This window comes from Ixodes scapularis, unplaced genomic scaffold (genome assembly GCF_016920785.2).
Source record: "Ixodes scapularis isolate PalLabHiFi unplaced genomic scaffold, ASM1692078v2 PGA_scaffold5__190_contigs__length_132052651, whole genome shotgun sequence".
In the NCBI taxonomy this organism is placed as follows: Eukaryota; Metazoa; Arthropoda; class Arachnida; order Ixodida; family Ixodidae; genus Ixodes; species Ixodes scapularis.
Window position 1 is genome coordinate 92,684,265 of NW_024609880.1, and position 12,540 is coordinate 92,696,804.

General features: G+C 45.6%; 1 protein-coding gene across 1 annotated transcript; it reads right to left on the reverse strand.

Annotated features, from left to right (window-relative positions):
* Positions 1-540: 540 nt before the first annotated feature.
* Positions 541-11,984, reverse strand: LOC115328059. The gene is made up of 4 exons (XM_040215004.3): positions 11,960-11,984; positions 8,656-8,888; positions 6,944-7,266; positions 541-1,230 (listed from the first exon to the last, which is right to left on the reverse strand). The coding sequence occupies exons 2-4, from the start codon at positions 8,849-8,851 to the stop codon at positions 811-813; spliced, it is 939 nt and encodes a 312-aa protein (XP_040070938.1). The 5' UTR covers positions 8,852-8,888; positions 11,960-11,984; the 3' UTR covers positions 541-810.
* Positions 11,985-12,540: the final 556 nt, after the last annotated feature.

Sequence of the window (12,540 nt, forward strand, 5' to 3'; positions counted from 1 at the left end):
CGAGTTCAACATGGCAACCTTTACTCCGTCCGCAATTTACGGAATGGCTTGTGGCTCGAGTGGCAGTGAATGTGACTTTAGCGGAGTAGACACCTATGATCCAAAGGAGGCCTCTGAGATAGTCTCTGATGAGTCCTCAGAGAGTGACGGTGACAGCACCGAGTGTGATGAGGAGGCGTGCGCCGATTTGACTTTAAAAAAATCCTGACTTTCTTCCACCCTGGCCCACCACACACTGAATTTGGCGACGATGAATCCGCACGCCTGCATTCAATCACAAGAACATCGCGCTACCTAGAAGAGCAATTACTTTTGGTGTGTCCCTTACATCACGCGGAGAGGATAAACAAAATAAAGAATAACGCTAAGAGTATTTCTGGCTATGTCCATGCTTGTTATCAGCGTCCATAAAAAAAAAAAAAAAGAGAAACGAAAACAAAACCCTTGTGAATCGGGATACCCATTGAAAATTTTAGAGTTAACATACAGGACTGTAGAACGCAGCTAACACACGAGCAGGCCCTGGATGCAATAACAGTCCATAAACTTTCAAGAAAACAAATAGTTTATTATAAAAAAAGACTGTCATCAGTACACGTAGTGATTGGTCTGCTACTTCTCACATGGGAAAATTAGAAGAACACGCACAGAAGCCAAATAGAACAGACGTGAATTTGTCAATCTATCAATACTGATGTCAGTAATCAAAGACAAAAGAAAAGCAATTAAACTAAAAAATGGAGTGCTTCTGCTCTTTGACGGCTTGGTGAGGCGTGATATCATAACTGATAATACTGTTTTTTTTTTCTTTTAAGCGATGCAAAAATTCGTGTCATGTTGGGCATAGACCAGCTCTAAGCGAAGGGCCACGCCTTCCTTGCGGAAGCAGCGGGGTAGTCTCACACTTTCAATTAGGCCCAGGTCTTCGGCAATACCGCAGGCATCCTTGTTACAGTTCGGCACAAACATGACGACCATGACTCGTGCTTCCGGCTTGTTTTCCACAAGGTTCCGCAGAAGCACGGCGGCGACCTCTCGATCCCTAGCGTAGATGGGACCCACCACGGCGCCCTGCGGAATGTTGCTGTTGATTTTGCCGAAACCACAGATTACGTCATCTCCGCCCTGCCGCTGTACGACAGCCCTCGATGTGCCCGTCCCGGAACCCATCGTCAGACTGATCATCCTTCCGCGGTCGTAACCATGAACGAGGGCGTCGTAGGCGATCACCTGCAGTTGAAAGCAGAGGTAAGGGCCAAAAACGAAAAGCGAAAACGCAGGGAATGTGGTTAAGATGCTGATGCCACATGACCAAGATTCAAGCTTTATGAACACAGGACCCAGTTCTATAACCCTCAAGGCACGCTCTTGTACTCTTATTGCCACTGACGGGCGTCAGTGTTTTCTTCATGGTTTCGATATGCCCGAGATTTTACTAAACGCTAGGGGTGTGCGAATAATGATTTTCGAAACCGAATCCAATAAGAATCGAATATTTCTGGCACGGAATCAAATGTGAATACGAATCGCTTAAAAATAGTACAGAATATCAAATTTATTTAATGTTCCAACATGTCTATCAATGTAACAATGCGACTACACAATATTGACTAGAGTTCAACGATATATAATTAAATGGAGACAAAAGCTACTAAATTGTTAGAGTACTAAACATAATATCAAGGTTCACGCGGGTGCTGAACATAAAATCACAGTTCGCGGGGAACTAAAAAAAGAGAGGAATCTTAGAGCTCATCAGATTTATATTCACCAGCCATATGTGAATGAATCGAAACAGTACAATGGATATCTTATTTTCGCAGATCAGAAAATGACAAGGGTTTTTACGTCAGCTTGAGGTACTTATAGTTCCTATGCAAAAACTACAAGCTTTTGCGTGTGTTCTGCAGCAAGAGACTCTCGTCGGCTTGTCACATTGTTCGAGCACGTTGAGAACAGTCCCTCGCTTGCCACCTCGGTTGCGGGAATGGTCAGGTATTGTCGCGCCGCACATGGGGGGGTCTCATGCTTTTCCTCACTACAGTTTGCCGCCAGTAGAATGGGCTGTCGGTACGTACAAATCGAGAGAAACTGATGCTGCTGATGATGATGATAATTGCCTCAAAGAAGGGGATACGTATTGCCATCTTGCGACACGTCTGTCAGGCACTCCTGCGCGTTGTGGGGCGCCTGAAATAAAATCTCGCTGCGCGACACCATAACGACTATTCAGAAATTATTCGAAGAGTAATCGAAACTCTTGAAAATTATTATTCGATTTGATTAACGAATCGAATAGGGTAATGTTCGATTCCTAGTTCGATAACGTGAATATTCGCACACCCCTACTAAACAAATCAACGAACATCGCTGGACTAGCAATCCAGATATTATGTCCAAGGTCTTTGGGTTTCTTTCTCGCGAAGTTATTGATATTATAATTGACCCCGTAAGTGTGACGTAACCCGAGAAAAGAAGTTTCGTCGATCGTCACCTACCTCATTCAGCGCGGTCGTGTACTCCCTGAGAAAGAACCACTGAACCCGACCAAGCCACTGCGTCGTCTGCTAGCAACGCAAATTCGGTTGCGAAACTTTATTACTAGCGTTTTTCATCGCTTTATGCTACTGAGACAATAGAAAAAAGTCTTCACGATTATATATTGAGGAGTCAGAATGCCTATAAAAATTACTTACTTTTTTTTATCAGAGAATTTCTTACCTCGCGTTGAGCCCCTATGCATTTGTCCATAACAACGGCCTAAGCAACCGTTTGTTTGGAGCGGAGCGCCATCTTGTGAAGAAATCACTTATTGAGTCTGTATTGATCCTCACCGTTTTTTTCAAGCTGAAAGTCTCTACTGGCAACAACAAAACAAATGACGCCAGCGGCAGGCACGGTTCGCAAGGGTTCACCCTTTGGACTGTAGGATTCTTAACTGATTACAAGCAGTTTCATCGTGCCCAATGAATGCTTTGAACCTTGCTACATGCTTCCACGCAACAGCAAGAAACAAACGCTCGGCACAGTCCATAATTTCTTTAGACTTCCAGCTCGACCTGCAGGCCTATTTGACGGTGACATCACGGAACTGAAAAAACACGGGGATATTTAAATGTTGGTTTTAGCACGCAGATGACTGGCTTGGTACATTCATGCGCCGATTTTTCCGTTTTAATTTAGAGCGAGCCTCTTAGGTTCATAACGCCCTCTAGGCGGTTTTTATCGCGGGTAGCGCCATTTTGAATACAGTAGCGCCACCTAACGAGCTTCAAGTTCCACGGCCATGCTGATTAATTAGAAATGTTGGCGAAAGCACTCCTTGGGGCGCCGCTCCTGCGTTGCGTGTGTTGGTAGAGTTCTCCAAAGTGGTGGGTATCCGACTTCGGGAGCGTCTTGTGTTCTTATGTGCTGCGTATGGCGTTTTAGGGGTGAAGCTTCTTAGGGTCTAGCCTTGTCCGGCGTCTGTGTTCACATCGATATTCATCCCATCTGTCTTCTTAAAAAAAAAAAAAAAATGTTTACGCAGTCGCATGATTCGAACCTGTGCGGGGAGACCCCTATGGATTTCTAGTCCATCGCCTTAACCACTCGGCTACGACTGCGAGGCGAGGCTCTGAGATGTGGTAGTAACTCAAGAGCTGGGGATGTTATGGATGCAACGTTGCATGTAGCCGCTCAACGTCTATACAGGAGAGGGCGCTGCGGTCAGACGCATATATGATCGCGTTAAACTTTGCATGCATTGGCTCAACATTTATAGGCGAGAGGGCGCTGCGGTCCAATGCTCAAATGCGTGTATAACCACGTTCCAAACCACACATTCTCTCTCTGACATGGATGAAAACGAACGAAAAGCTCGGCATGCCGGGGCTCAGCGTATCAGCACCACCAGAGCTTCGCCTTAATCAACATCATTCACCACGTGGATATGCGGTTATTTTTTCCAACTGATTATGGCATTTACCTGTGCGGCGATGCCGAGAGAAATTCGAGGTGGCACCGAACGTGCCACTGAGTGTAATCGGAGGTGAGTACAACAAACATTGTATCCCTTTACAGCGATTGAATTTCCCCTCAGATTTATTTCGTTTTAGACACAGTACACCCATAATATCTTTGGCATTTCGTGTCGTCCACAACAATAAAATATAACGTGAACAAGGACGCGTAAGATGAAGTCATTGCAGGAAACGATCGAAGGCTGCTCTCTTTGGCTTGCAGATGTTTATAAAAGTTGTAATTGAGGATCCCGGATTGTCGAGTGTGTCCTTTGTCTAAAACTGGAAACATCGAAGTCCAGATGGGCCCATTGCCGGAGCGAGTCGAGCAATTGTTCGACTATCCGAAATCAATGCATGAGCATGTTTCAGCAATAGTAATTGATATTTTCTTTCCAGCTACGTTATGCACTAATTTGCAAAATGAGAGGACAGAAGTCGCGTTGTGACGATTATCCCAAGTCCACGGCTCTTTGCCATCGCGTAAGAGATCGCGATTATGGAAAGCCGATAAAACTAACTTTTCTACAATTTCCAGCCACTTTCGGCGGCGGAAATGAGCGTTCAACTAAGCGTTGGAGATAAGAAAATCAAATCAATGTCACCACTGCAAAATAGTAGCATTAAAATAAATTAAGTTACGAAAAGCTTCAAGCTGAAACCGCGATTCTTAGGAGAAAACTTGCACCCACCATGCGAGCGTAGCTCATGTTCATCGACGTTGCAGCGGTAAGTTGGGTGCGCGCTTTATTCACGAAATGTTCCGATTACACTCGAGAGGATGGCGTCGGGGAAAAGTATTTTCTGTCCACGGACGCAACCCACTGCCGCCGGAGGGTTTGGTCGTTTGAAAAGCGATGAAGTTTGAACGAATTTCAAAAAACAGTTGGCTTTTCGTATCCCGTTTATGATACAGATGCCCTCCCATAATATTCTTCGCTCTGGGTTTTTATTACCGGAGCCTATTACCGAACTAGAATGTCCAGATGACCAGGGAATTCCCATCATTAAGTCCACCAGGTCAAATTACAACTGGAAGCAAAATTTTAAAAAAGAATAAACCGCGAAGAGAACAAGCGAACGTGGAAAAATACACGCGTCCAAGACGTTTATCTCAATCTTTCGCTCGTTCCTAACCACTCAGTAAGGAGGAAAGCGCCGGCAGCCCCTTACTTTTTACTCTTTTGCCCTCTTTAAGAAAAACGGTTTACAAATTTCCAACGACGTAATATAAAAAAAAATAAAAAAAAAGAAAACATATAAATAATTGTTTTGTTTAGTTGTAATGTCGTCGATCGTAGAGATGAATCATATTCGGAATGCACACACACACAACAAAAGGCAGATTATTACACCCCTTGTCACATGTAATACACCCAAAACTTCAGTTCGACGTACAGCACACTCACGATGAACCGACGGTCCCAACTTTCACGAGCGACTTCATTGCCGAGTTGTACAACTTATTAAGATAAATGGTGTATCTGTGACTGACTGCAAAAAAAGTAATCATGGTTCTCTTGGTCCTACTGCGAAACCTTGCGGTATTTTTTTCTGCAGCTATTGAAACGTACTTTAGCTGTTCAATGTGTTATATCCCACCGTCATCGAGCCCCGCGTATAGACCGTTCCATTAGGGTCATAGCAGAGAGGGTAAAAAGAGAAAAAAATGCCCTCCCCCTCTCGCCTGTGTGTCGTCTGCTCCGCCGAGTGGGCAGTACCTATCATCCGGCTGGCGTACAAACTCTGTTTAAAATCGCGTCATTTTGGGAATTTCAAGCGCAGATGTGCAGATTTTGGTATGCCAGTTATCGTGTATTACTATGCTAGATAAAAAAGACTAACAGAGTTCAATTGCGCTGTTATGTGCGTGTAAATAAAAAAAAAGGGAAAACTGTGTCAGAATGGCCGGTCTCTCCGGCGAAAAGTGAATCCGGTGGCTGTACCTTTTTTACTATACAAAGTTCGTACTGGTGTTTGCCTTTAGCGACCATGAGTGGATGTCTGAAATAATTATTAAAAACGTGCTCTCCTGCCTCAATACACGCAGTAGTTGAGGGTAGTATACTGCCGGCTGACTCAACTGCTATTGAAGTAACGGAAAAAAGATGTCAGTCGATCATTTACCGAAGTAGAGGAACAGAGAGTTTTAGGCTGATTTTGGAGTAGCCATAACTATTCTATGAACGCGAACCACTTCACAACGGCAGCCACGAGCGAGAGTTCGATGTTCCGTACAGCCCGCCGGTACAGCCCAAAGATGGAGAATGGCAACCTCCCGTTTTGTCGTCTGCTAGCGGAGTCGGGCGCGTGCCCTCTCTCTCGTTTTACCCCGCCGAACCCGCTGAATTTCCCGGATGTATGGAGAGGGCGCTGCTGTCGAACAAAATGGTGCCGCCCAGAGAGCGCTAAATGGAATGGTCTATTGGGGCCGCCAATTCGACGTCAGTGCGCTGTATGTCGAACTGAAGTTTTGGCGTATAAAATATGACAAAAGACGTAATAACTACGCCTTTTTTATTTATTTTTTTATAGCGGTGAAGCAATTTGAAGATATACTGACTGGGTATTCTTGAGCGGTGCGAACTGAATGCATTCAAGGTTCAGTAGATATATCTTAAACCTAATTTTTTTTTTTTAATGCACAGGAATGGAAACAGCAAAAACCGTCAGGTTTGACGCTGCATTTCACAGATGATACAACAGACGTTCGGGTCTGGTGGATGAGCTTTAAGATATTCATCTCAAAAAGCTTTTCTTTCTTTTTTTTTTTTTTTTTGCTAATCCCTACGTTTGTAAAATGTTTATATTATACACGCACTACATAAGGATACAATTGTGAAAAGTTTCACTCAACTTAGTTAATTTGTTTATTCATGCGAATTATTTTTGACCGAATAAGCGCTTAAAAATACCCTACGTAGGCAGCGTAACTTAGATACCTTTGGCATCAGCGCTTCGTCAATGGACACCACACGAAGATCATCTGGCGGCGTGGGTAGCTTCTCCGGTGTCACTGTGGACGCGCTGTAAATGACTGTTGTCCAGGGCTCGATGTGGGGCAAACCCGCCTTGTCCCGGTACACGGGGAAAGTTTTGGGCATTGCGCTGATGCCCGCGTTGCAGTCGCCCAGGCGATGCTCCATGAATTTCCAGAGCCTGGGCCCTACACCTTGGCCCTGGAGTCTCTTCCGAACCGCGTACTGACCGAGGAAGAAAAGTGAAGGGTTCTGCCGAACGCATGCGCACGAAGCCACCACTTGGCCTGTCAGAGAAAGAAACACCCAATTACACGAAATTCCCCGCAGACATTAAAGTGCGTGTCTACTTCTTTGTCTTCTTGACTTCAACGATGTAATTTTTTTTTTATTTATTGTGTAATCTTACACAAAAGTATCTTTTCATGAGGGCGCCTCATCTAGAAGCTGCTGCGTCAGTAGACCGACCTCACCAGCCAGTTTGATTTCGCCACCGCTGCCACAATGCATCGAGAGAACTTAAGTTTCTCTCACGGTGTAAGATCCACCCTTTAGGTGAGGACACGGCGGGGCTGAACTCGCGGCGCGAGGACTCAGGTAGTGTTCGTTCGACGGGCATCCGAAAGGCTGCATTATTCCGCGGTCACCGTGCCCGCGGCTGACAGTGTCGCCGGCGGCCAAACGGCGAAACTGTGTGTGAGCGAAAAAAAAATTATCTCGTTGCCATGACACGCCGGAACCCCTGGTCTTTCTGCACGAGCGACAGCCTCGCTGGAGCTCTGCGCGTGTGGAGCAAGAGGCGGCAAGAGCCGTCTTTGCCGTGCCCACGGGTCGACGAGTCATCTGCCGCCGCCGCTTGAAACCATAGTGAGAGAGAAAGAGATAGAGTGAAAAGCAAACTTTATCTGCACTGCGCGAGGAGCGCGCTGTCCTCGCCTGAAGAGTATTTATGTTACACCGTCGTCTTTCTGCACGTGCGAAAACCTATAGCTGGAGCTCGGCGCGTATAGAGCACGGGACGGCACGAGCCCTCTCGCACACTGCCGTTTGCCTCCTGAGAAACAAAAGTTATGGCGGCGTCACGGATGCGCCGGGCGCTTAGATCGGTCTAAGGCGAAAGCCTCGTATGTCTGATTGTTCAGTCTACCTTCAAAGTTCTTGGGCGAAAACACGTCGACGACACGAGACGTACAAAAACACGTAGGCTACACGAAAGGTAAAAAAACACGTCGGCGACGCGAAAGGTACCAAAACCCACGGTTCGCCACTGGACCATGATATGGCGTTACTTGTAACAGAATCGGCAGAGGCGTGCGCGTGGCGAAACCCGACGACAGAAGATGACACTCTCGCCCGGGCAGCAGTGAAGAGCGGGCGTGAAACATGCCGTGAGATTAACGGCGCCAAAAGGTGCGACGTCAGAGAGCGCTCTCTTCGGAGGCTCGCCATCAAAGGGATCGGTGCTTGGGCTTTCGCCTTCAAGTCGTCTTAGGAATAACATAAGAGGCACTGAATTTTTCGAGTCCGAAATTGTCCGGTCGAAATTGCCAAGATCTGAATCTTTAACCTTCGGTTGCTGCCGCACTACTACTCCCCAGGCGGTACTTTTGAAAACTACACAATTTGCGCCATTCGAGAGTGCATATAACTTTCTCGAGGTAGTCGAGAATACTCACCTGTTCTTTTATCGACAGCGACAAAGAAACCCTCCGGGTCCACCTCGAAGAATTGTTTCGCGTTGTCTTCACCTTGTACCATGTCATGCTCTTTCCAGATGTCCACAACATGGCAAACTTCGTCAAAATTCATATTCCGGCATTGGAGCCAGTTGTCCCAACCGGCGGCGTCGCTGTCAGTTTCCTGCTTAGTCATTCCGCAAACAAGGACGGTTGGTAAGCCCTGAAATAGACTTGAGAATAGGCATCATTTCCAGAGGTGTGGCTGTCAGTTGGAGCGATTTTTCATGGCAGTCAATTGACAGAATTCAATATCACACGGCAAAGTTAATGTCCTTTCCATCAAATAAAGTTATGTGATCGCCCAATTAGCGTGCCACCGAAGGGCGCCCGCGAGGTGGCGCCACCAAACCATCTTGTCGCTTATACTTATCGCCGTAAGCCCACTCTCCGCCCAAAAGCAGCCCCAGCAATTAGAACCAGATGTCAACAATTGTAAAACTTATTTTTAATTAACAATCTTTTTTTTTTTAAGTTATAAGCAATTTCTGGAAAGCTTGTAAGGAAGAAACGGAGGCCAACAGAGCCCGCGAATCCATAAAGAGGAGCGAGAACGCTTCCATTTATTATTTCCCTATAGAATCATAAACTTTTAACCAAATAAGAGCTAGTTGTGGAAATATGGCGTCCGGTCCAAATCGCTAACGCCAGATTTGGGCGGAGAATGAGCGTACGGCGAATCGTAGTTTGATTTTGCAATTAAAAAAAAACATTTCTTTTTAACATTTGGTTAATGACGCGCTGAAGGAATGAGAAAACCTCGTACGACTTCTCAGTCGGAGTCAAAGAACGAAATTCTAAGCATGGTCGGGGGATAGTACAAGCTAAACATATAACTTTGAACATTCTCCTCTATACAGTAAACGACCCTGTTCAATCAAGTGTACATCAAAAATTGGGTTGTGTGTGTGTTTATACAGCCTAGAACTTGGTCTGCCTCACAGGGGCGACGAGTCATCAAGTGTACATCAAGCAACATTGGAGGTCGCCAATTTCGCTGCGCGACGCGTGTGATTGGATCCGAGTGCTCATTGAACGCTGACGCGATTCTCTTGCCCGATGCAAGCTCAGAGTGCGTGTCCAGGCAATGGCAGGCTTAGGATCATTGCAACGGGTTCCGAAAAGGTCTGTGACCGTCAAAAGACCCAACAGATGCCAGTAAAGAAGAAGCATCGCCGACAAGCTCCAGTGCGCCTTTTGCACGTGCGAAAGACCACTGGGGCATGAACACGCACGTCCCGAGGCTGAAGCTCTGACCAACCGCCATTCTCATTCTAACTGATCCCGGTACTCGGTCAGTTAGCTAGCTCCGAGTTTATAATGATAATTAAAAATAGTTTCTATTTTAAGTAGCATGGAAGTCCACGTGTTTTCAGCGCTACAGGTCCCTCAACTCGTGCTTTTATATGAACTTTTAATATACGCTGAGAAGCTGAGGGAGAGGAGGAAACGAGAACGCGTGGGGACGTAAGAAGGTCGCAAATTGTGATTCCAATGATTGCTGGGTAGTCCTAAGGCCTTGTCTTGAGTCTTTGTCTCCATTGCACTCGTGGAACGCGTTCGAATGCGAGAGTCAAACGCCGGACGCCAATGTTCCGCGTTCTAACACGTTGGACGAGTGAAGTGGAGACAGAAACCTGCTAGCTTTAGCTAATCGTGCCAACCAGAGCTCGACGGTCTGACGTCCCCCGTGCGCTCTCGTCTCCTAACCTTCCTGTTAAAAGGTATCTGACAGGCCAATTTTTTTTTCCTTTTCATGCTAGGCGTTATATTGGTGTATCAGGATATCACCAAATATTTTTTTTCACTCTACGATTGCGTAGTTTTTTCTTACTAAAAAGAAGTAATGCGAAGCTTAATGCACAGTGTCCGCCAGTGCCCTGTGACGTAACCATGTACCGGAAGGTGTCGGGGCGTTCAGAAGGGAGGCATCTACTTACGTCACTAAAAGTAGCTTCGCCGGAAGTCACGTGAGTTTCACTCCTCGTGCTCTCCGCGACCATGCCTAAGACTTTTCTTTATTGTAGTTATTCTGGTCTTTTCCATGAGCGATCGTAGAAAGCGAAGTTTCAGTTCCACTAGCTTTTTATCAGTGCACCGTTTCTTAGTTTGTATGCTGTAAAAGTTCTGGACGAAGTGTCAGTGGATCGACGTGATGGAGGTCAATGATGAAATCGTTGCGAATACAAGCCAGTGTACGAGTGCATGCCATCAGTCCGACGGTACAGAGTAATACTGGGCACGAAACAAGCTATCGAGTTTTGAAAAAAAACAACTTAGAACGCTCGCAGAAATTAGGATTGATTGCATACGACAGGCGCGGTTGTTCTTCTGAAGATTCAGTCACCTAGGTCGTCGAATCATCGGATACTCTCCAGGCTGAAGATGCCTGCCGCCTAGAGAATACGAACCGGTGAGTGGACCAAGTACAAATAAACGTCGAGCATAAAGTACGTGTTTTGTCTAGAACATGAGTAGAACTTGTTGACTAGGTGCACATGACCGGGACAGTTCCTAACACAGCACCTTCTAGGCATTGTAGTTGATCACGTCAACTCACTGACTCCTCTTCTTTTACCTTCACAACAATATTAAGCAATAAACAGCAAATAAAACAAACCTTGTCTGTTAGTATCGCTCGCGGAGGTGCGGAGAATAACAAAAAAAAATTAAGAAATATCACACGCGGTCGCGGTAAACAAGCGGAGTCATACAACTCACGTGACTTCCGATGATGCCTCTCTTCTGATCGGCCCGACGTCTTGCGGTACATGCTTACGTCACAAGGCACTGGCGGGCACTTTGAATTGGGCTTCGTATTTATATCTTTTATAAGAAAAGCTATGCAACTTTATAGTGAAACAGTTGTTTGATGATGTCCTGATACACCATTTTAACGCCTAGCATGAAAACAAGGGTAACTTTTTTTAGCGTGTCAGAGTCGCCTGCGATGTCGTATTCTCAACGGCCATGCCTCTACACTAATATCCCTATTGAAAATTCTCGTTTGTATGAGAAGTTTCGGTGTCCAATAAACACACTTCATTCATACAAGATATATAAGAACGTATACAAATCATATAAGAACTATATGAGATATTTGAGAACATACAAGCGCCATATAAAAGACTTGTGAGAAGTTTCTTATATGGTTTTTATATGTTCTTATATATCTTGTTTTTCACTAGGGATTTCTGTGCACCGCAAAATTCTTTGGCAAGAAATGCCAAAAATGTAAACCTACCTTGCTGATATATTTCTGACTTCGCTGTAAGGGGCTTGAAGCTGGAGTACAGTACGGCGCTTACTACAAAAAGCGCTGCCGAATGAACAGCTGTCGTTCTCCAACGTCGGTGAACAGGAAGAGGGCATGCGTGCTTTCCCTCGCAGGCTTTAATACACCGAACAGCCCATACCCAGGTCCCGAGGTTGGCCGACAAAAACAAAATTGTTTGAGCTGTCAGTGTAGTTTCCCGAGTCGTACGTTTGTTAAACTTCCGTGAGTTTGGAAGCATACTTCGTTACAGCTGCGGAAAACAGGGCGCGGCAACAGAGAGGCGGCTAGGGATTGGCTAAAATCGAAATTGTATTACTTGTTTTTGAGAGAAACTCCAGGAAACTCGTACCTAGTTGAGTTTGTAAGTACGAGAGAGCGCGAACCCGCAGATGTTCTCATCAGAAATATTTTTAGACATCGTTTTCCTTTTGATGACAGTTATCACGCCATTTGTTTTCGCAAAATATCATGGACATCTGCTAGCAATTAAATGTATAGCAAGTGGCAAGATGAGCTGAAATATACTAGTGCTAGCCGAAATGGGTGAA

Bases quoted from the DNA above. Each gene is read 5' to 3' on its own strand.
- LOC115328059 (XM_040215004.3), bottom strand. From the start codon at position 8,851: ATGACTAAGCAGGAAACTGACAGCGACGCCGCCGGTTGGGACAACTGG. The intron at 7,267-8,655 runs GTGAGTATTCTC...TTTCTCTGACAG, and splicing joins CGCTGTCGATAAAAGAACAG to GCCAAGTGGTGGCTTCGTGC. The intron at 1,231-6,943 runs GTATCTAAGTTA...TTTCAACTGCAG, and splicing joins ACGAAGCGCTGATGCCAAAG to GTGATCGCCTACGACGCCCT.